Raw genomic sequence first — 19268 nt, 5'->3', positions numbered from 1 at the left:
GTTCAGGATGTTATGATTTATCTTCTTCATGATGGCCTTGGGTCGGGTGCGGCGGGGACACTGAGAGCGAGCGATTTCACTTTTTGCCACGTGGAATAATCCGAAGTAACCAGAGATTAGAGACTAGAGAACCAGGACCGTCGGGAGAGGGCTCTTAATTTTATACTATTTTACGACAATTTTTATTATTATTTTATTTTCCCCGAGCCCATCAATTTTTGACCTCTTCTCAGCCCGACCGTTCGTTCCCTCGCCGCTTCAACTGGCGGCTTCACGCTCTGTCACGGATGCTGCCGCGCAAAAATATCTCCCCTGATGTTCCATTTTACCCGTCGATGCTTACTTTTTTTCGGATCTCCCGCTTCCCGTCACGTGGTGACTCCACCGTCTTCGAAGCTATATCAACCCATTGAAGGCTTCGTTTCTAAAGGAGGCGAAAGGCGCATCAGGAAGCCCCTGTTTGTGGTTTTCGTGACTTCAGCCAGCGCCTGCCACCCGTAGCAGACAGTTTGGTAGCTTCTAACCTAGTTTTCTTTATTAAAATTTTTGACAATTTTTTTTGGTATCGAACTCATGACATCAGATTGTTGGCAAATTGATCTTATCGCATTTTTGATGTTTAATGCTAGAAAAATGTTAACTTTTTCCTCTGTGGGTGATTTTGGGATGCCGGTAGCTTCTGAAGTTTTGAACTTGGTGATTTTACATCATAATTTGCTGTCATCGGCTTATCGCATGGTTTGGTTGTGTATTCTTCAGGGAGCATGCCCATGGCGCATAACAAAGAAACTACCGATGGCAGTGCTGCCAAAGTTCCAGCTATTGCTCAACCTTTGGCTGAAAAGCCATCGGATATTGCATCCAACATCGCCTTCCATGCCCGCTACAGTCCTCACTTTTCCCCTCTTAAGTTTGATCCGGAGCAAGCCTATTATGCCACTGCAGACAGTGTTCGTGATCTCCTGATTCACGTGAGACTTGTGCAACCAGCATGCGCATCTTTATTTGTTGACTCTTCTATTTTACATGGTTGTTGATCGCATGTTGGTGTGGTATATTTCAGAGGTGGAATGAGACTTTCCTGCATTTTCACAAAGTTGATCCCAAACAGACTTACTACCTGTCAATGGAGTACCTACAGGGCCGTGCTCTGACCAATGCTATCGGTAACCTTGGACTCTCTGGGGCATATGCAGATGCTTTGAAAAAATTGGGATATGAACTTGAAGAAATTGCAGAGAAGGTAATGGATTTCACAAGCTCAACTATGTGTAGATTCTCCAATCGCTTGCTCATTTCAATAATTACAGAGACAACAAAGACATAAAAAGGAGAGAGTGAGTCAGGATCGGAAAATACAGTAGATAAACAAGGAGTGCTATTGGACTACGGTTTAGATTCTTTGGGGGCCTTCATGAAGTGACAAAATAATTTTTCCCTCCTAATAGGGGAGCTTATAGAGGTGACTGAGAAAGACAAACATGTAAGGATGTAATCGAAGTATTGAACCATTATGCTCTCTGTCACATACTATATATACATCAACTTAATGTTGATTGTCTCTAGGCATCCCTTTAGGCTTAAAGCATGACATTATTATTGAAGCATTTCTTGAATTAATTGAGTAATGCAATAACTACTGTGAATGTTCTGTACATTTATGACGACTTTTGTTCAGCGCATGTCATCCACAGGAAGTCATATTTTTGAACAAAAATTTCAGAATAATGTTTTAAATGGGATAATTGCCTGTAATCACCAGTAACTTTCCTGCAAAGTTAACAAAGGAGATTCCTTAACAGGAAAAAGATGCAGCCTTGGGAAATGGAGGTTTGGGGAGGCTAGCATCTTGCTTTCTAGATTCAATGGCAACACTAAACTTACCTGCTTGGGGTTATGGCTTACGATATAGATATGGCTTATTTAAGCAACTGATCTCTAAGGAGGGACAAGAAGAGGTAGCTGAAGATTGGCTCGAGGTACTTTCTACTCTATATTTCCTGATTTTTTTAACTGAACTCTCTTAAGAAGAGCTCATGTCTCTTGATATTAAATACGACAGAAGTTCAGTCCATGGGAGGTCGTGAGGCATGATATCTTGTACCCTGTTAGATTTTTTGGCCATGTCGAGGTCTCTCCTACAGGATCGTAAGTGTTTCTGACTTATCAAATTTACTCTAAATTAAGGAACTATTATTTAATTGTTAGAATGCTTGTTTGACTTTTATGTGTCTGGTACGTAATAGATATTGAGGCATCTATTACTGGATCAATTGTTTTGTTAATCAGAAATAGAACAATGATGGTGTTCAGTGACCAAATGTACATACATTTAGAAATACATGGAAGTGTAATTTTTGATTAATAATGGTTATATGATATATTTTATGAAAGAGAGATGGATAAGATGTTTTACCTGGTATGTGTTACTGCTATGTACAGGAATTGGTTTGGATATCTACCTCTTCTGCTAGCATAACAGTAAACAAGTAGAGTGACAAGTGCCACTTGCTAGTTTTATATATTCCTTAATTGATCTTAATCATCTGCAAAGTCAGTTTGAATCCATATCTTCTTCAACTTTTTGGTGCAGAAAAAGTAAAATGTGTTCCAGGTTCATTAAGGATCATATTGATACAACTGCATGACTGGACTTGCATCAAATGTCAGAATCACACGTGCACACATACACATGTTTATTTGTTTTGTGATGATTCATATCTTAGACTGATGCTTCTCTATTGCTGTTTCTACTTCAAAGTCGGAAATGGGTTGGAGGAGAGGTAATACAGGCATTGGCATATGATGTACCGATCCCAGGATACAACACCAAAAATACTATCAGCCTCCGCCTATGGGAAGCAAAATCCAGTGCTAAAGATTTCAATTTGTTCGAATTTAATGAGGGGAAGTATGAATCTGCTTCTCAGCTCCATTCAAAAGCTCAGCAGGTATAAATATACCTGTTCACAAGTCATGAATACAGAACAGATAAAGCGAGCTCATTGTATATTTAACTAATCTGAGATCAACATCCTCTTGGCTTGTTTATTAAAAATACATTTTTCGTATGCTCCTTTATTCTTCTTTAATTTCAACCCATATGATAATAAGATGTTTGTGGCTTTGAGCCATTTCAAGACATTTTGTCTGAACTTGTTTAGATATTCAAGATATTTAGAGGATGCCTACATCTCCTGGGTATTCAATAATTTCAAAATATACCCTTTTCTTAGTATCTCAACTTACACTTGGCACTTTTTATGAGACTTTCCATTCAATTGAAGCGGCTGGAACTGTCCATCATTTTTTTATTATTATTACTTTTTTTCTTCTCTTTGCTTCTCTTTTTTCTGCAGTTATATAATTGTGTTGTTTGCTTATGCTGATTGTATTAAATATTAACTTCAGATATGTGCAGTCTTATACCCTGGTGATGCTACAGAAGATGGCAAAATTTTGCGATTGAAACAACAGTTTTTCCTCTGTAGTGCTTCACTGCAGGTATGTTGGATCCTTACAGGTTGAGGCACAATACTCTTTGGTTCAAAGCCATCTAATATAAATCAATGAGGTTGAAGTATATTTGGTGTTTCACATACCTCTACATTATGAGAGCACTTGCCCTTGGTTTGGTAGCTTAAGAACTCCTTGCGTCAATATAACTTGGTGGTATCTAGTGTATAGATGTACTCTCGCTTGTCAGTGTACATCAATGGAAAATAACTGGAGTAGTGTAATCTCTGGAAGAAAATTTCCATTTTCATTGTCATGAAAAGTCAGTTTCATAAGGACTTTAAGAAATAGATTTCAAATGTGTCTTTTTTGACTGGCTAACTATAGGTGTTGTTCTCTTCCTTCTACCTTCTCTTATTCATGATATGCAATTCCTTGAGATAGATGGACAAAAGAAATTGCAAGAGGAATTGGGGATACATCATCAATAGGATGAAAAGTGAATGCTTAAATGGATAATAGCTTTTGGAGTTGTATGATATTTGTATATCTTTAGGCAAAAATAAAAAATTAATATGACTGTGTAGTGAACCATATTTTATTACCAAGTAGTTAGGAATGAATGCGTATATGAGTTAGTTGCATAGCTTAAAATGCTAAGAAAGATGTGTAGAGTTAATATAAAAGTTAAAATAAGAAATACTAATACTAGGGAGAAGTTGGTGTAGCTCTAGACTTCTTGTTAATGCTAAAATAAGAGAAAATAAGCCGATGGATATAGATGATCAAACATGACCAATAAATTATTTGTTAGGCAAATTAATCATTAAAAAAAAGCATGAAAGGTAGAAGTAGAAAATTTTGTTTAACATAATAAAAGTGATTTAAAATATCTAAACATTATTAGCAATATTGTATTATAACATAGTTCAATGACAGGATTCATGTAGCTATCCTCAACTAATTGGGACTTGTAACTTCTTGTTGTTTATCATATCCAAGATGTCTATTGTTCTAACATTAATATGGTGCTATACTGACATAATTTGCAGGACATTATAATGAGATTCAAGGAGAGGAGGGAAGGGAACATGGCTTGGAACTGGTCTGACTTTCCTAGCAAGGTTGCTGTTCAACTCAATGATACTCACCCAACACTTGCAATACCAGAACTAATGCGATTGTTGATGGATGGTGAGGAACTTGGTTGGGATGAAGCTTGGGATGTGACAACTAGGTGCATTCAGTAGTATTTTCATGGTCTTGTAAATACTAATAATTGAATTTCTATCTCTTCTCTAATAATGATAGTTTTTTTTTTTTTTGTACTTCTCTTTGGGGATTGATTTTCTTGAAAATCTTACTGCAGGACTGTTGCTTATACGAATCACACTGTTCTTCCTGAGGCACTAGAAAAATGGCCACAAGCTGTTATGTATAAGCTTCTTCCAAGGCATATGGAAATCATTGAAGAGATTGATAAGAGGGTAAACCATTTGTCTTTCTAATTTATCTTAGTAAGTTATAGATTTACTTTTTGCAGTATTCTGGTTTTTCAGTTTATGGCCATGATTCGTTCCACCTTCAGTAGCATGGAGAGCAAGCTTTCCGATATGCAGATCTTAGATAGCTCTAATCCTCAAAAACCTGTGGTGCGAATGGCTAATTTATGTGTAGTGTCTTCTCACAAGGTATGAATTCATTTGTAATTAGTGCATATTCCAGTGCGCTACCATTTTACAACTAGAATCTATCATCTTACAACGATAACCTCGAATGTAACTTTTCTTGGGATGGAAAGCATAAGAACTTCTAGTTCATAAGCTACAACATATTTTTCTCTTCCCATCTCTAGTGCATTTCAGGTATAGTTCTCTTTTATAGTAAGATATTCTCAAGGACGTACGGTTATTACATTTGCAGGTGAATGGAGTAGCAGAGCTACACAGTGATATTCTGAAGGCAGACTTATTTGCTAATTACTTCTCAATATGGCCTGCCAAGTTTCAGAATAAAACGAATGGTGTTACACCTCGTCGTTGGATCAAATTTTGTAGCCCTGAACTGAGTGATATCATCACCAAATGGCTCAAAACAGATGGATGGATCACAAATCTTGACCTTCTTTCTGGTCTTCGTCAAGTATGTATGGTGGAACATATATTTTTACTAATGTGCTGCACAATTTGAATTGTTATGTGACCTTGGTGACCATATCTTGAACAGTTTGCTGACAATGATAAGTTGCATGCTGAGTGGGCTTCGGCCAAGATGGCTAACAAGCATCGGTTGGCACAGTATGTATTGCATGTTACAGGTGTGTCTATTGACCCCAACAGCCTCTTTGACATACAGATTAAACGGATTCATGAATACAAAAGACAGCTTCTGAATATTCTGGGAACAGTCTATAGATACAAGAAACTAAAGGTACACTTACGAAAATGAGTTCACTCCATTTTGGAAATTTTAAATTATATAATTAAAGTGCACCAAGCATGCAAAGTTTGTTTTAGGCTAGCTAACTGAATTTTTAGTACAGCCCTACCTTATTTCATTATTGTTTACCGTTTCAAGTTATGCTATTACATTATGAACCTATTGGCTAGGATTGGTAAATTTTGAAATGACAAAATATTGAACAAAATTTGTTGCTTCAACATGAATATGAAATCATCAAATCAGTCAATCGCTCTAGCTTTCACTAGTTCATTATGGGGCCCATTAATATTATATATGGACTTTTTTGCAGATTCTGTCTTATGAGTTATGACTGTTGTCTCCAACAATGTAGGAAATGTCCATTGAAGAGAGAAAGAAAACAACACCGCGAACTGTCATGCTTGGTGGAAAAGCATTTGCAACCTATACAAATGCTAAAAGAATTGTCAAGCTGGTCAATGATGTTGGTTCTGTTGTCAACAATGATCCAGAAATCAACAACTATTTGAAGGTAGGATTTGCGTATCATATGTTTTCTGCATACTTGGCTCACTAGATTGTGCAACAAGAAAGAGCAGATAAAATATTTCCATCAAACACTTAACGAACAATCAGTTAACAAAAGAACTATTGCTGTTTAATTCAGGTATCTATCATTATTTCATGTTATGTTTTAAAGTCGTGTTTGCCATATTTCTCTTAAAACCAAGAATACATAAACTTCCTTATCTCTTTCTTCCACTGGAGGATAGTAATTCTAAGTTTACTCTAAATATGATTTGTAAAATCTTCATCTCGGTAGATAACTTCCATCTAATGTTATGAGCAGTGATAAGTTTTTTGCTGATATTTGCATTTATTGAATATTTACAATTAGTTTGTGATTCTCCAGGTTATTTTCATACCAAATTACAATGTCTCTGTGGCTGAGTTGCTTATTCCTGGGAGTGAGTTATCCCAACACATCAGCACAGCAGGAATGGAAGCTAGTGGGACAAGCAACATGAAATTTTCCCTGAATGGTTGCCTCATAATCGGTACTCTAGATGGTGCAAATGTGGAAATCAGACAAGAAATAGGAGAAGACAATTTCTTCCTTTTTGGTGCCAAAGCTGATGAAGTTGCAAAGCTTCGGAAAGATAGAGAAAACGGATTGGTACTTCTCTTTGTTATTCATCGTCAATTAAATATTTTTGAATGACATGTTTATAATTGCAATAATTACTTTATCTCCATGATCATGTTTTTATCAAACAATACTTGCAAAATGAAATTAAGCCACACTCTTTAATGAGAAGCCATCATGATTGGATTTGCTTTAACTGAGATTCTGGGTTTCATTCCACCTTATATTTCATTCACATTTTCTGCCACAGTTAATCAAATGGATCATCTTAATGTTTACTAAAAGCTTTTGATTGTTAAACATCTCCTGTAAATGCTTACAGTTCAAACCAGATCCTCGGTTTGAAGAGGCCAAACAATTTATTAGGAGCGGTGCATTCGGCAGCTATGACTACACTGCTCTTCTAGATTCCTTGGAAGGAAATTCTGGCTATGGTCGTGCTGACTATTTTCTTGTTGGTTATGACTTCCCAAGTTATATCGAGGCCCAGTCTCGTGTGGATGAAGCATACAAGTAAGGAAACTATCTTCAAAATGTAATTATTTCATTTTTTAGATGCTTTTTGGTGACTATTTAATGTAGCTAAACTAATTAATTTGAAACTAAGGATTTTGCTTGATGGCTGTATGATATCAACATATGCCATGCAAATGATTTCACATATAGAATATGTTCTCATCTTTATTTATCAGTTAGACTCCCCATTTGACATGATAATTTACTTCTGTAAAATGCCATTGTGTTAACTTCATGTTTTTGACTTGTTACCAACACAGAAAACATAGATTTTGCTAATCATGAACCAACACCTATTAGAAATTATGGTATTAGCTTTTGAAATTGGTGTTCAGACAACATTTCGTTCTTCTGTGGGGGTTGAAAACACTCAAGTGCCACCTAGAAATTGTTTACCATGTGGTTTGTTTGTGTTGTTCAATGTCCAAATTTAAAGACCACACTAAAAATGTTATTCCACCTCCAGTTAATTTCTCTACATCTTCTCTCCCTCTTCAGGGACCGAAAAAGATGGCTAAAGATGTCGATATTGAGCACGGCTGGAAGCGGCAAATTTAGCAGCGATCGAACCATCTCCCAGTATGCAAATGAAATATGGGACATTAAAGCCTGCCCCGTGCCATGAGGAGCCACTGGATTCAACATGAACGTAGTGCTCCATATGAGATAATGAATAAGTTTGGGTGCCATTAGTTGTTTTTGGCACCGATTTTCCTATCAATGTTATGTTCGTGTAGAAGAACAGTAGTTGTGCCATTTCAAGCTTTAGGAAAATAAGAGAGAAACTGTTTAACATGTAGTCCATTATGGACATAAGCTGGAAAAAACATAGCTGAAAATTTTCTAAAATAAAGCCGACCAACTGCTGAAGTTGGCATGCTGTGGAAATTAAATGTATCCGATCTTTAAATTTTAAAAATATTTCATACTTCTATAAATATTGCCCAAAGCTTTATTAGCTTGCATTATAAAATTGCAGATCCTATATTGAGTTTCTAAAAAAACCCGAGTTAGTTTACCAGTTTAATTATTTTTTTCAAAATTCATTTGTAGTTCATGTATGTTTTGACTTTAAATTTTATTGCAAATTGATTTACACAATTAGTTTAGCTCGAGATATAACACATTTTAATAAATATTGCAGCTAAAACAATCTTGTCTCAAGACAAGGATATTATGGGGAATATATATAAGCACATTTTTTTTTATAAATAGTGCAATTTTTTTTTGTAAAAAAAAGCCGAAATTCTTTTGCTACGTCGGAACAAGAAACTAGTTCAAATGTATTATGTAAATTGATGGAGCTCCCTGGAACTCCTCAAGTTTAGTTTTCTTCTCACCCCATCCATCAGTTATTTGAAACTTTGCGCAAAACAATCATCATTTTATTCACCCATAAAATGAGCAGAATGTCAGTGTTAAAGGGGAACTTCCTTTGCAAATAGCTTTTTGACCTGTCCACAAAAGATATGAAATGTAGAAACATATTGTCAGAAGAGAACTTAGCCGGCGCAAAGCAAATATCTGTCAAGTAACCAAGGTTTTGTGTACGCTACTTGAAAAATGTAGCTTAGCTTGCTATATTCCTACTATGGAATTGGATCAGTATCATTCTCATATCTACATGTTTTTTTTTCTGAAAATGGAGAACTGTTTAAGAACATCTATTGCAAATGGAAGATTGACAGTCGTTATTACCTGCTCGAGTGTTAGGAACATTATCACATTCCATGATCCAAGACGACCAAAGTTTGGAAGGAAACCTTTATAAAAAGCCAAAGGTCCCTGAAGAACAGAAAGAAATTTTAATTTTCATGTCAGTTTTCCTTGGTGTATAGTAACCATGTTATCGACATGACAAACTGAAATAGTGGCATTCAAAATTCGGAAAATATGTAAAAAGAGAGGATATTCTCTTTAGTTCAACCTGGTTCACAGAACTTGTTCTTTCAGATCATTCTTACTGACAAAACAAATTAGTATAAGAGGACCTAAATGGGGACGGTGATATATGGTATAGAGCTCGCTTGAGGAAAAGAAAGGGACGTACCATCCTTCACAACCAAACCTATTATTACATATTATTAATTCTAACTTGCCATGTTTTTGAAAGGAAGTATTTAGCTTGACAAAGCTAGAACCAGTCCAGCTTGATTTTGTAGAGATAAATTAATCATTAATTCCATATTAATTATTCCTTTAACTAATCTTCCTAATCAATAGATGCAACTGAGTAATCGGCAATTGCTACAATAGACGGAACAATAGAAAAGGTGCATACAATAAAGATCAATAAAATTAGGAAAAAAATCATGGGAAATTCAACATACTTCATTTTTCATTGTCTTAACAAAGCAATCAAGAGTGCTTTTGTATGCAGAATCTCCCATCATTCTAGATTTAACCTGCAAAAATACAGTTTCCATGATATCAATTGGCTCATTTATACATAAAAGGCAGAAGAAATTGGGCGATCAAAAAGTAACAAGGGCAAACAAGAGAAAATGCGAGTAACTTTAAGCTTTCAATTTGATGTGTTGTTTGTATCTATTAGAGGGCCCAAAAAATAATTTTTAAGATGTTCATAGATAGGAAAATTAAAATCAAATGGGAAAAGAGACATTAAAAAGTCAAGAGAATGTATGATGAATTCCGAAACACTGTTATTTGACATAATTGCAAAAGGGCACAAAGTATCAAAAGAATAGCTCTAAGGTTCTATAGTGTAGGGAAAGACAAGGAAAACTAGGATACATAGAAAATGAATTATATGAATGCTGCCAGCAATAATGCACTTATTTTAAAACCACTCTGTGTACTGCACTTGCAGTAATTTCAATTTCAACTGATCATGAGAAAGATATATGTTAAATGTAGAGCAATATCAAGAACTCTTCCATGAATGTTATCTTTAGTTTCATCTAATACAGTTAACCAAGGAGAAAGTATCTAAAAGAACACTTCCGCTGAATAAATTCCAAGACTCTCAAATTTGCCAAAAGCACTTCAATTAGAGAGTGACATAAATATCATAAATGCCAAAATGATGTTCCACACCTTCAGCATTTCATTACTGTCCCTTTAAACACATTATTCACCGAGAGTTAAAGGTTTTTTAAAGTTCATAACCTGATCTACATCTTCTCTATATCTTGATCTAGGTTATAGAATTTGCACTCTGCAAATTCAGATTTTTCAAAGGGATAAAAAAAATCAATTTAACATGCATTGATATTGATGTGCCCAATCTTTTTCAGGCCTTATTCTAACAATGAATTAAGGCACACTGAGTCTAGTTAATAAAAAATATTAGTGAGCAAGGAAATTGATGCCAACTCCTTATCCACCTGTTTATCCAAAACACTTGCATTCTTAATGGAACTAGCTAACATAAGATGGAATGCAATTGATCTAGAAGCTCACCACGTCAACAGGAGAACCAATACAAACAGCAACGAATCCAGCACCCAGACCAGATAAAAGATGAGTAAATACATTATCTGAGAATCCAGGGATTTTCAGAATTGTCTGCATCAAACAAAAAATGATTTATATGTTGGTGAAATCAAATTAAAGAATAGGGAAAGACTTAAAACAAAAAAAAAATGGCAAGACATAGAAATGAGAAATTTTACCTGTTTGACTTGATCATAACTAGCCAATTCAGCAGCATTTATAATGGCATTCCGTGCAATATTAGGACCAAGACCAGTCCAGAGAGCCCCAAGTCCTTCCTATATTGTAATATTGAAATAATCGCCACCAAATATTTGAGGTAACTGAGCAATAATCTTTTGCATGATTACCTGTCTAAAGATTGTGGAGTAAGCATTCAGTGCACCTGAATAACGTTTTGGTACACCCGGTGGAAGTTTGCCTTCAGCTTGGAGCCTCACTTTTACAAGGTCAGTGGGATTTGCAACAGTTATCCCAATGGCACCTAATTGAGTCGTTCTATACAAGTTAGTTGTCTAGATGACAATCAATTGACTAATCGAGTAATATGACATATTGCTACTGGATAAATAGGACTAGACTAGCTCAAGAGAAGCTATCATGTTCACACAAACCCACCAGTTGTGAGTCCAGCAAGAATTTTCTTGGACAAAGGAACATCTCCGACATGATTCTCACCAACATAGAAATTTTTGACCTGCAAATCAAGCCAGGCAAGTACAATGTTACAGAATTATGAGAACGAGTTGCCAACCAGCAACCAACTAATGAACGACTTTGAGATTACAGGCTCATATAACCCAATACGCAGCCCTCCAAAAACACATTGACGATGCAAACCAGGGACTATGCCTTTCCAGAGCGCTGCAGCTCCTTCTTCCCTTGCAATGGTTGCAACAGTGCCCAACATACCTCTGTACTTCAGCTTGGCTGTGGCATCTGCAGACGCTTGCTTCTGCAGCTGAAGCCTCACTTTCGCTGTGTCCAGAGGGATAGTGCAGATCTACAATAGATATAAAAGAAATGCAAAATATGATCCAGGAAACTATTTAACCTCATCTAAAATTAACAACAATTTCAATGCAAATTACGTGTATATACGGCCCAAAATATACTGTAACATCTCTTAAAAAAGGATTAAAAAAGACAGATACTCAGACCTAAATCAAAGATAATAAAATCCGTACTCCGCTATCTACTCTACCATCATGATTCACGAACTATCTTCGAGAGAGAAACGATCTTAGCGATTCATACAAGAGCAAAAACACTTCAAGAAGGAACTAAAAGGGCAACGGAAGGAGCAGGCGATCATTTCGAGGTTACCTCGGCGAAGCAGGCGGCGATGGCGCTGCTGGCGAACCTCCCGGCGAAGGAGATCTCCGTCTTGGACCCATGATCGCCCATGGCTGGCCGCCGCCGCTCACCACGCGGAAAGGCGGAGAGACAGGACCCGGAGCCGACAGAAGAGGAAGAAGAATGGATCGGGAGCGGAGACTGGAGAGGCAGCGAGGGATTTAATAGAGAAAAAAAACTGAATGAAACGAGGGATTCGGCGCCGGAAGTGGCATCGATGTCAAAAAGGAGTAAGCAACTACGCCACTTTGCCTGACGCGAATCCCTGTCATAGTTAGAACTCTTCGCTAGGTGCACTCATTGATAAATACTCAAGATATTACCCGGTTTGTCGTTGCAGAAGGCGTGAGGGAACGTGGGAGGGCTTCTCTGGGCAAACAAGGAGTAAAAAAACTGAGTATCTGGTTTTAATGTGGCTGAGTCAGAGTCCAGCTGATGAAACTTTGGCAAATTGCTAAACGACCAGCTCAAGTTTCGAAATTCCTAAATACACAGATTAAATTATTTTCAAGAGACCGCTTTAGTATTTATACTCTTTTTTTTTTTACAAAGATTAAATTATTTAATTTTTTTCAACAGCTTAAATATTATTATTACTCGTGAAAATCAGAAGTATTTGGAAAAGATTTGTTTGTTGAAATAAATTGTTTTTTTCAACACCTTACGATTGTTCTAAGGCAAGTTTTTTTGCATTGGGTGATTTGAATTAAATCGCTTTGGTATTTAATGATTTTATTTTAATTATGTTTTTACTTTTATTTGACATATTAATCGTTTAAATAATTTTTTCACATAAAATTTAAACAATTTATAGTAAAACAATCTGTAATTAATTTCACTGTCCTGATACATAAAATGAACCCAATTGAAGGAATCGTAAGGGGGCTTGGCCCACACTATTTGTCCAATTGATGCAAGCTTAATCCTGACGCCTGTCCCTTTATAGTGCAATTTGACGGTACCTTTTGGTATTTTTCAAGGATAATAACCAAATTGCCCTAGAGAATCGAGATGGCAAGATAGAGGGCGAACTCATACGCAACGAGGATCAATTTTTATATAAAAAATTTCAATCAAATTTTTAAAATTTTATATAAAAATCTAAAAGCCAACGTTACTCTAAAGAAGATGATTATATGATCTATCACTCGTAAAATTCATGTTTAAAAAAAAACTGAATGGAAATATACAGGTTCTCCTTGTTTATGATCTACAGATTCTCCTTGTTTTTCAAAACATGAACCTTGCAATCACAAAGTAATTCGTCCTTTAAACAAATCTATACTTTCATGGTGATTTAAGCAGTTCAAGCATTCTCATGCCAGGTACTTCTCGAGCTTCTCCACTTCTTCCACGCTACCGATGAACAGAGGCACGCGCTGATGAATCTGTCACATTGGAGAAAAAAAAAAGAAGGAAGAAATTAGAAGAAATCAAGAATTTGCAAGTTGAAAGGAGGAAAATTTGAAAGTTAAACCGATAATTAAGCTCGTACCTCCGTCGGTTGGATGTCAAGGATCCTCTGGTGGCCGTCGGAGCCTTTGCCGCCGGCTTGCTCGACGATGAAGCTCATGGGCGCGCACTCGTAGAGCAGCCTGAGCTTTCCGTTCTTGCTCTTCTTGTCCCTGGGGTAGCCGTAGATGCCGCCGTAGAGCAGCGTCCGGTGGAAGTCGCCGACGAGGCTGCCGATGTAGCGGGCGGAGTAGGGCTTGCCGCTGGGCCCGGGGTCCTTGAGCGAGTCCATATAGGCGCGTAGCTTGTCGTCCCACAGGAGGTAGTTCCCCTCGTTGAAGGCGTAGATCTGCCCTGCTTTGGGGATCTGTAACTGCTCCTGGGTGAGCACGAACTCGCCGTACATGGGGTCGAGCGTGAAGACGTAGACGCCATTCCCGACGGTGACCACGAAGATGACCGAGCTCGAGTACATGCAGTAGCCGGCGGCGAGCAGGTTGCTCCCCGGCTGGCACACGTTCACCACGCACGTCTGCTCCACTTGATCCAGCTGCAATAATGCGTTAATGGTCTGTTCCATTAGTCTCGAAGCAGAGTAATCACGGAGAGATGGAGATGGAAGAATTCATTAGTTCGAATGAGCTTACGGTGGCGTCGTCGCCGTGCTCTGCGAAGCACTCGTCGTTAGGGCTGTAGATACCGAAGATGGAGCCGGTGGAAACGGCGGCGTCGATGTTGGAAGAGCCGTCGAGTGGGTCAAATACGACGATGTAGTTTCCGGAGTAGCTCTCCTCCACGGCCACCGGCACGTCCTCTTCTTCCGACGCTATGATGCCCGTTCGCCCGCTCGACCTCAGGCAATTTGAGAACACCTGTTGTTCAATCAAATCGAAGTTTGATCTTTAGCTTTGATTCAGTTTTATGGAATTGGGAGAGATGGTTTAATTAATTACCTCGTTGGAGACGACGTCGAGCTTCTTCTGGTCCTCGCCTTGGACGTTGACGGCGCCCTGGATCCCGGTGAGGTTGGAGATGGAGGCGCGCTGCACCAGAGACGCGATCTGCTTGCAGGCCATTGAGATGCTGGCGAGCACGATGGTCATCTCGGCGTCGATGATGCCGGCATGCTCCTGCTTCAGCAGCCATGTGGTGAGGGTCTGAAGCTCGAAGCTGCTCTTCTTCTTCTTCTTGGATTCAATCACCGCGGCGGCCGCATCCACGGCGGCGCACACGACGGAGCGGCCGCCACTGATGCCATCTCCGGCGGCTCGTCGAGCTGGAGCTGGAGCTGGGGAAAGACGGGCAAGCGAGAGACGAGCGCAGGAGCGGGCGATCGACGGGCAAAAGAGCAGACGGTGGGAGGCGGGGATCAAGGTGGCCGATGCCATGGCCGCTCACTCTCCGCGCTGCTGCTTCTCTGGTGTGCGCTCGATTGCTGGGCCAATGGATAGCCTTTGGCTGCGGATTGGGTTTCGCTGCTTGTGAGGCCGGTGTTGCTTACTCATCTCGTGCCTCTCATCTGCAGTAGATATTGGCTAGTTGACTATTACTGACTCGAATTCGATTGGACTAACAAAGACTAACCAGACCAGTGTGACAGGGAGATCATGACCAGACCTCTTAGGGCATCTCCAACTATAACGGCCCGATAACAGAAATAATAATACTTTGAGGAAGAAATTAATCTATTCTTAATTAATGAATTAAATATAAACTTTTCATAATGATTGATTGAGGTCTAATACATGCATTGTTTTTTAGTTTAAAAAGCGAGATCCCTGAAAGCACGCTTGGGACGGTGGCGAGATGGCTCCGGAAAGCAAAGCCAACAATGCCACATTAATAAGACACATACACATTAGTGTACAATTTAATCTTGGTTATGTTTGCATTAATTACAATTTTTTTAATTATTTATTCATGCATACAAGACAAGATCACAAAGAAGCACTTCTTGTCGGCTCTCAATTTAAGCCACATATTTCTCTAAATAAGTAAACTAATGTGGAGGGTTAAGTTCATGCTGGCCATGTTCATCTTTTTAATGTTTCCCTATGATTACATTAGGTCCTGGTTGAAGGTTCTTAATTGATGATCATATGGTTTTGGGGAAGCAAAATCGAAGAAGATAATTTAATCCCTTCTCTTTTTTAGTTTTTTCTTCTTCTTGTTTTACTTCTCATCAAACCATTTGTAGTTTTTTTTTTAGCAATAGCATTCTATATATATATATATATATATATATATATATATATATATATCCAAATTAATGGTTTGACAAATTATACATATCCAAATTTAGTAGTTAAGCAATTATTATATTACTTAACTTTAAAAATTTTAAACTATGTCTAGTTTCTTCCCAGGAGAACGTGCATGGCTTAAACATAGTACTTAAGAAATGATTTAACAATAAATTTGATAGGATTAGCTTGAGTTCTTTATGGTGACTTTAATCCCTCTTCAAAGGATTCCTTCCATGAAGATTAACATCATCAAAGAGTGCTGTTAGCATTAAAGTCTTAAATCATGCTCACTAGTCAAATTTGTCTTTGATCTCTAATATCTGAGATATGAATGTTTGGCACACTCATTTCTTAATCTTATAGATGAAAAAGATTCCTCAACAAGATAGATAATCAAAAGAACTACAACAATGGTCGGTCGGAGTAATGCCGGTGGCATGTCTTCAGACATGAATTGTCCCATTTGGAATTGGTGGGTGGTGCAGATCCCAACAACCATGGCGGCATGTTTAATTCTGTTCTTCTTCTTATCTTTAGACAATTAGACTTTTGCAAATCTTATCATTATTCTCTCGCTTTCTGAGTGGAAGTGAAGCTAACCATCTTTTATCGAAAGTACGGCGGGGAAACTGGGAAAACAGTGCGTGCGCCCACGATGACTTTAAAGCTCCAAGACATGGCGTCCTTAAAATAAGAATTTGCTCTGCGGCCTGCGCCAGCTGCATCAAACAACGACCCTTCTTTGTTAGAGTCCAAGTCGAATTCCAGTACTAATCTATGAAGCAGAGACGAGGACGAGCGGGAGGCATCAAGTTTGGAGCGGCAAGGTTGGAGCTTGACAAGAGCGGTTGGTTTCCTCCGCTGCTTCTTCCGCCCATGAGGAAGCTGTGGCCGAACCTGGAGCGGGAGGATGGGCTGGACACGGTGCTGGAAGTGCCCATGCCGGAGGAGACGTTCCTCACCGGCGATGGCTCCCACAGCGGCAAGACGTTCTGCACCAACGTGAAGGCGTGGATGCGGCCGCACGTTGACCGCGCGCCGCTGTCGCCCATCGGCAGAGGCGCGGAGCTCCAGCTAATGCTTGGTGTCATAGGGGCGCCCCTCGTCCCGCTTCCGGTGCACGCTCACAACTCCACGCTCATCAAGGACATGAAGGAGGACCCGATTGTGAGACCGCCGTTTCTCTTGACCAATTGATCGAGCAGTTGGTGTGCGTTGCTGCTCTGATTTGAAAGCGTAATCTTTGTTATGGATTGCAGGAAGTATCGATGGCGAGGTACATTGTGCAGCAGTATATCGCGGCTTCTGGGGGAGATGAGGCGCTGAAAGCGATCAATAGCATGTACGCCATGGGGAAGGTCCGGATGACGGCGACGGAGATGCCCAAGGGCAACGGCGGCGGGAGCGGAGACGGCGCAGCGGCTGGTAATGGCAGGAAGGCGAGGAAGGGCCTCGGCAACGTAGGGGAGATCGGGGGCTTCGTGCTGTGGCAGAAAAAACCCGACTTGTGGTGCCTGGAGCTCATGGTCGCCGGAAGCAAGATCAGCGCCGGGAGCGACGGCAAGGTGGCCTGGCGGCAGACGCCGTGGAACCAGTCGCACGCCTCCCGTGGACCTCCTCGCCCCCTTCGCCGCTCTCTACAAGTAGCCAACTCACAAGCACTCAGTTCCCAATGTTTTTTCTTCTCCCAAACATTTCATCTAACCTATCGCGCTCATCAAAATCGCAATTTTTCAGGGGCTCGATCCGAGATCGACGGCGAACTTGTTCGCTAATTCGGTGTGCCTCGGGGAGAAGGCCGTCGACGGCGAGGAATGCTTCGTGCTGCGCCTGGATACGGAGGCGACAACCCTCCGAGCGCGCAGCAGCAGCAGCGTCGAGATCATCCGCCACACAGTTTGGGGCTACTTCAGCCAACGCACAGGCCTACTCGTCCAGCTCGAGGACTCCCACCTCCTCCGCATCAAATCGGCGTCGGCGAAGGACTGCGTGTACTGGGAGACCACCATGGAGTCGCACATCGAGGACTACCGCACCATCGACGGCGTCAACATCGCCCACGCCGGCCGCACCAACGTCTCGCTCTTCCGGTTCGGGGAGACCAACGACGGGCACACGAGGACGCGGATGGAGGAGACGTGGACGGTGGAGGAGGTGGACTTCAACATTTGGGGACTCTCAATGGAGTGCTTCCTCCCGCCCGGCGATCTCAAGGAGGAGAGGGATGGCGTTGACATCAGCAATGGTGCTCCGGCAGAGAAGGTTACGCGTCTACCAGTAAGAATATCTCCAATGTCCACCGGTAGGATAGGACCGTCGCAGGTCGCCGCCGTCGACATAGACGAGTCGGACTCAGCAGGGACACAGGAGGAAGAGGGCAGCACATGACACGAGCATGTCACGTGCGTTACCATTAACCATTTAACTTCCTGTGTAAATAGAGGCCAAAAATGTAAAAATTTTGGGGTTATTAGCGTAAATTCAATCCAAATGGGCCAAAGCTGGGCCTCATGTTCGGAGCTCAATTTCGGAAATCCTTTCTATAACCATTTAGAGATATCATTTCGTCATTAATGTGGTTCTTCATTGTTTGCATTTTAAATTTATTTGCATTTGCTACATCAAATGTTATGCAATCACAATTAAATTTTAGCCAATATTTCATCTTCACTCTTTTTGGATGAAGGTAAACATTTATTGAGCATATCAAAATTTTATAAAAGAATTACTTAGAAATTTAAATACATGCATTTAAACTTCTTTAAACAATCTCTCAATATCTGGTTCCTCTCCATAATGTTTTTGGTTCTTAAATTGCTAAATAAAGTATAGCAAACAAGTTAGACCGAGTAGTCTAGTTTTGTTTAGTTGAGTATCATTAAAGAATTGTAACATAAAGTTGCCCATCATCTCCACCATGGTGCTAAATGTGATATTTATCACATGTGTCCAAGTCTTCATTATGCATCTTAGTTTCATATAATCATAAGCCTCCTTTAGACCATGGTTCCACCCATTTTTTTGTATCAAATCAAGATGGTAGAAGACATCTAGCCTATTGTGTAGAGCCTGTTGAAATTCTGATCTGATCATGAATTTGGCTCAATTACTTAAGAAGAGGGTTGTTTGTCGACTTCACCATTCATTCGCACACACTAAGACTTTGAAAGTATTGATGATGAACCCACTTCACCCACATTGAGTCTTTCTTTCTATCA

General features: G+C 39.7%; 4 protein-coding genes across 4 annotated transcripts; 2 read left to right on the top strand and 2 right to left on the bottom strand.

The window, feature by feature from the left end:
* Positions 1-283: 283 nt before the first annotated feature.
* On the top strand, positions 284-8428 carry LOC122015509 (alpha-glucan phosphorylase, H isozyme-like). Its single transcript, XM_042572434.1, has 16 exons — positions 284-512; positions 760-971; positions 1064-1243; positions 1803-1979; positions 2063-2148; positions 2762-2951; positions 3412-3504; positions 4509-4693; positions 4826-4943; positions 5016-5147; positions 5380-5598; positions 5683-5886; positions 6251-6409; positions 6791-7054; positions 7347-7537; positions 8039-8428. Exons 2-16 carry the CDS (start codon positions 765-767, stop codon positions 8163-8165), a joined length of 2532 nt encoding a protein of 843 aa, XP_042428368.1. The 5' UTR covers positions 284-512; positions 760-764; the 3' UTR covers positions 8166-8428.
* Positions 8429-8651: 223 nt separating this feature from the next.
* On the bottom strand, positions 8652-12581 carry LOC122015499 (mitochondrial uncoupling protein 1-like). The gene is made up of 9 exons (XM_042572421.1): positions 12323-12581; positions 11784-11999; positions 11615-11693; positions 11347-11480; positions 11176-11274; positions 10964-11068; positions 9871-9945; positions 9239-9325; positions 8652-8994 (listed from the first exon to the last, which is right to left on the bottom strand). The coding sequence occupies exons 1-9, from the start codon at positions 12401-12403 to the stop codon at positions 8959-8961; spliced, it is 912 nt and encodes a 303-aa protein (XP_042428355.1). The 5' UTR covers positions 12404-12581; the 3' UTR covers positions 8652-8958.
* Positions 12582-13466: 885 nt separating this feature from the next.
* LOC122015492 (fructose-1,6-bisphosphatase, chloroplastic-like) lies at positions 13467-15276 on the bottom strand. Its single transcript, XM_042572410.1, has 4 exons — positions 14758-15276; positions 14452-14676; positions 13848-14354; positions 13467-13740 (listed from the first exon to the last, which is right to left on the bottom strand). The coding sequence occupies exons 1-4, from the start codon at positions 15190-15192 to the stop codon at positions 13669-13671; spliced, it is 1239 nt and encodes a 412-aa protein (XP_042428344.1). The 5' UTR covers positions 15193-15276; the 3' UTR covers positions 13467-13668.
* Positions 15277-16750: 1474 nt separating this feature from the next.
* On the top strand, positions 16751-18594 carry LOC122015483. The gene is made up of 3 exons (XM_042572396.1): positions 16751-17217; positions 17310-17693; positions 17788-18594. The coding sequence occupies exons 1-3, from the start codon at positions 16828-16830 to the stop codon at positions 18436-18438; spliced, it is 1425 nt and encodes a 474-aa protein (XP_042428330.1). The 5' UTR covers positions 16751-16827; the 3' UTR covers positions 18439-18594.
* The last annotated feature ends 674 nt before the right edge of the window (positions 18595-19268 follow it).

The sequence above is a fragment of the Zingiber officinale genome, chromosome 1A, assembly GCF_018446385.1.
Source record: "Zingiber officinale cultivar Zhangliang chromosome 1A, Zo_v1.1, whole genome shotgun sequence".
NCBI lineage: Eukaryota > Viridiplantae > Streptophyta > Magnoliopsida > Zingiberales > Zingiberaceae > Zingiber > Zingiber officinale.
Note: the sequence above shows the minus strand (reverse complement) of the source record. Positions and strands in the feature narration are given on the sequence as shown.

Excerpts from the sequence above, each read along its gene's own strand:
- LOC122015509 (XM_042572434.1), top strand. The coding sequence starts at position 765 with ATGCCCATGGCGCATAACAAAGAAACTACCGATGGCAGTGCTGCCAAA. Across the intron at positions 5,887-6,250 it reads ATAGATACAAGAAACTAAAG|GAAATGTCCATTGAAGAGAG; the intron begins GTACACTTACGA and ends CCAACAATGTAG. Across the intron at positions 6,410-6,790 it reads AAATCAACAACTATTTGAAG|GTTATTTTCATACCAAATTA; the intron begins GTAGGATTTGCG and ends GTGATTCTCCAG.
- LOC122015499 (XM_042572421.1), bottom strand. The coding sequence starts at position 12,403 with ATGGGCGATCATGGGTCCAAGACGGAGATCTCCTTCGCCGGGAGGTTC. Across the intron at positions 11,481-11,614 it reads TCTTGCTGGACTCACAACTG|GTGCCATTGGGATAACTGTT; the intron begins GTGGGTTTGTGT and ends CGACTCAATTAG. Across the intron at positions 9,326-9,870 it reads TTAAGACAATGAAAAATGAA|GGACCTTTGGCTTTTTATAA; the intron begins GTATGTTGAATT and ends TCTGTTCTTCAG.
- LOC122015492 (XM_042572410.1), bottom strand. The coding sequence starts at position 15,192 with ATGGCATCGGCCACCTTGATCCCCGCCTCCCACCGTCTGCTCTTTTGC. Across the intron at positions 14,677-14,757 it reads TCGACGTCGTCTCCAACGAG|GTGTTCTCAAATTGCCTGAG; the intron begins GTAATTAATTAA and ends ATTGAACAACAG. Across the intron at positions 13,741-13,847 it reads TTGACATCCAACCGACGGAG|ATTCATCAGCGCGTGCCTCT; the intron begins GTACGAGCTTAA and ends CCAATGTGACAG.
- LOC122015483 (XM_042572396.1), top strand. The coding sequence starts at position 16,828 with ATGAAGCAGAGACGAGGACGAGCGGGAGGCATCAAGTTTGGAGCGGCA. Across the intron at positions 17,218-17,309 it reads ACATGAAGGAGGACCCGATT|GAAGTATCGATGGCGAGGTA; the intron begins GTGAGACCGCCG and ends TATGGATTGCAG. Across the intron at positions 17,694-17,787 it reads CCCTTCGCCGCTCTCTACAA|GGGCTCGATCCGAGATCGAC; the intron begins GTAGCCAACTCA and ends GCAATTTTTCAG.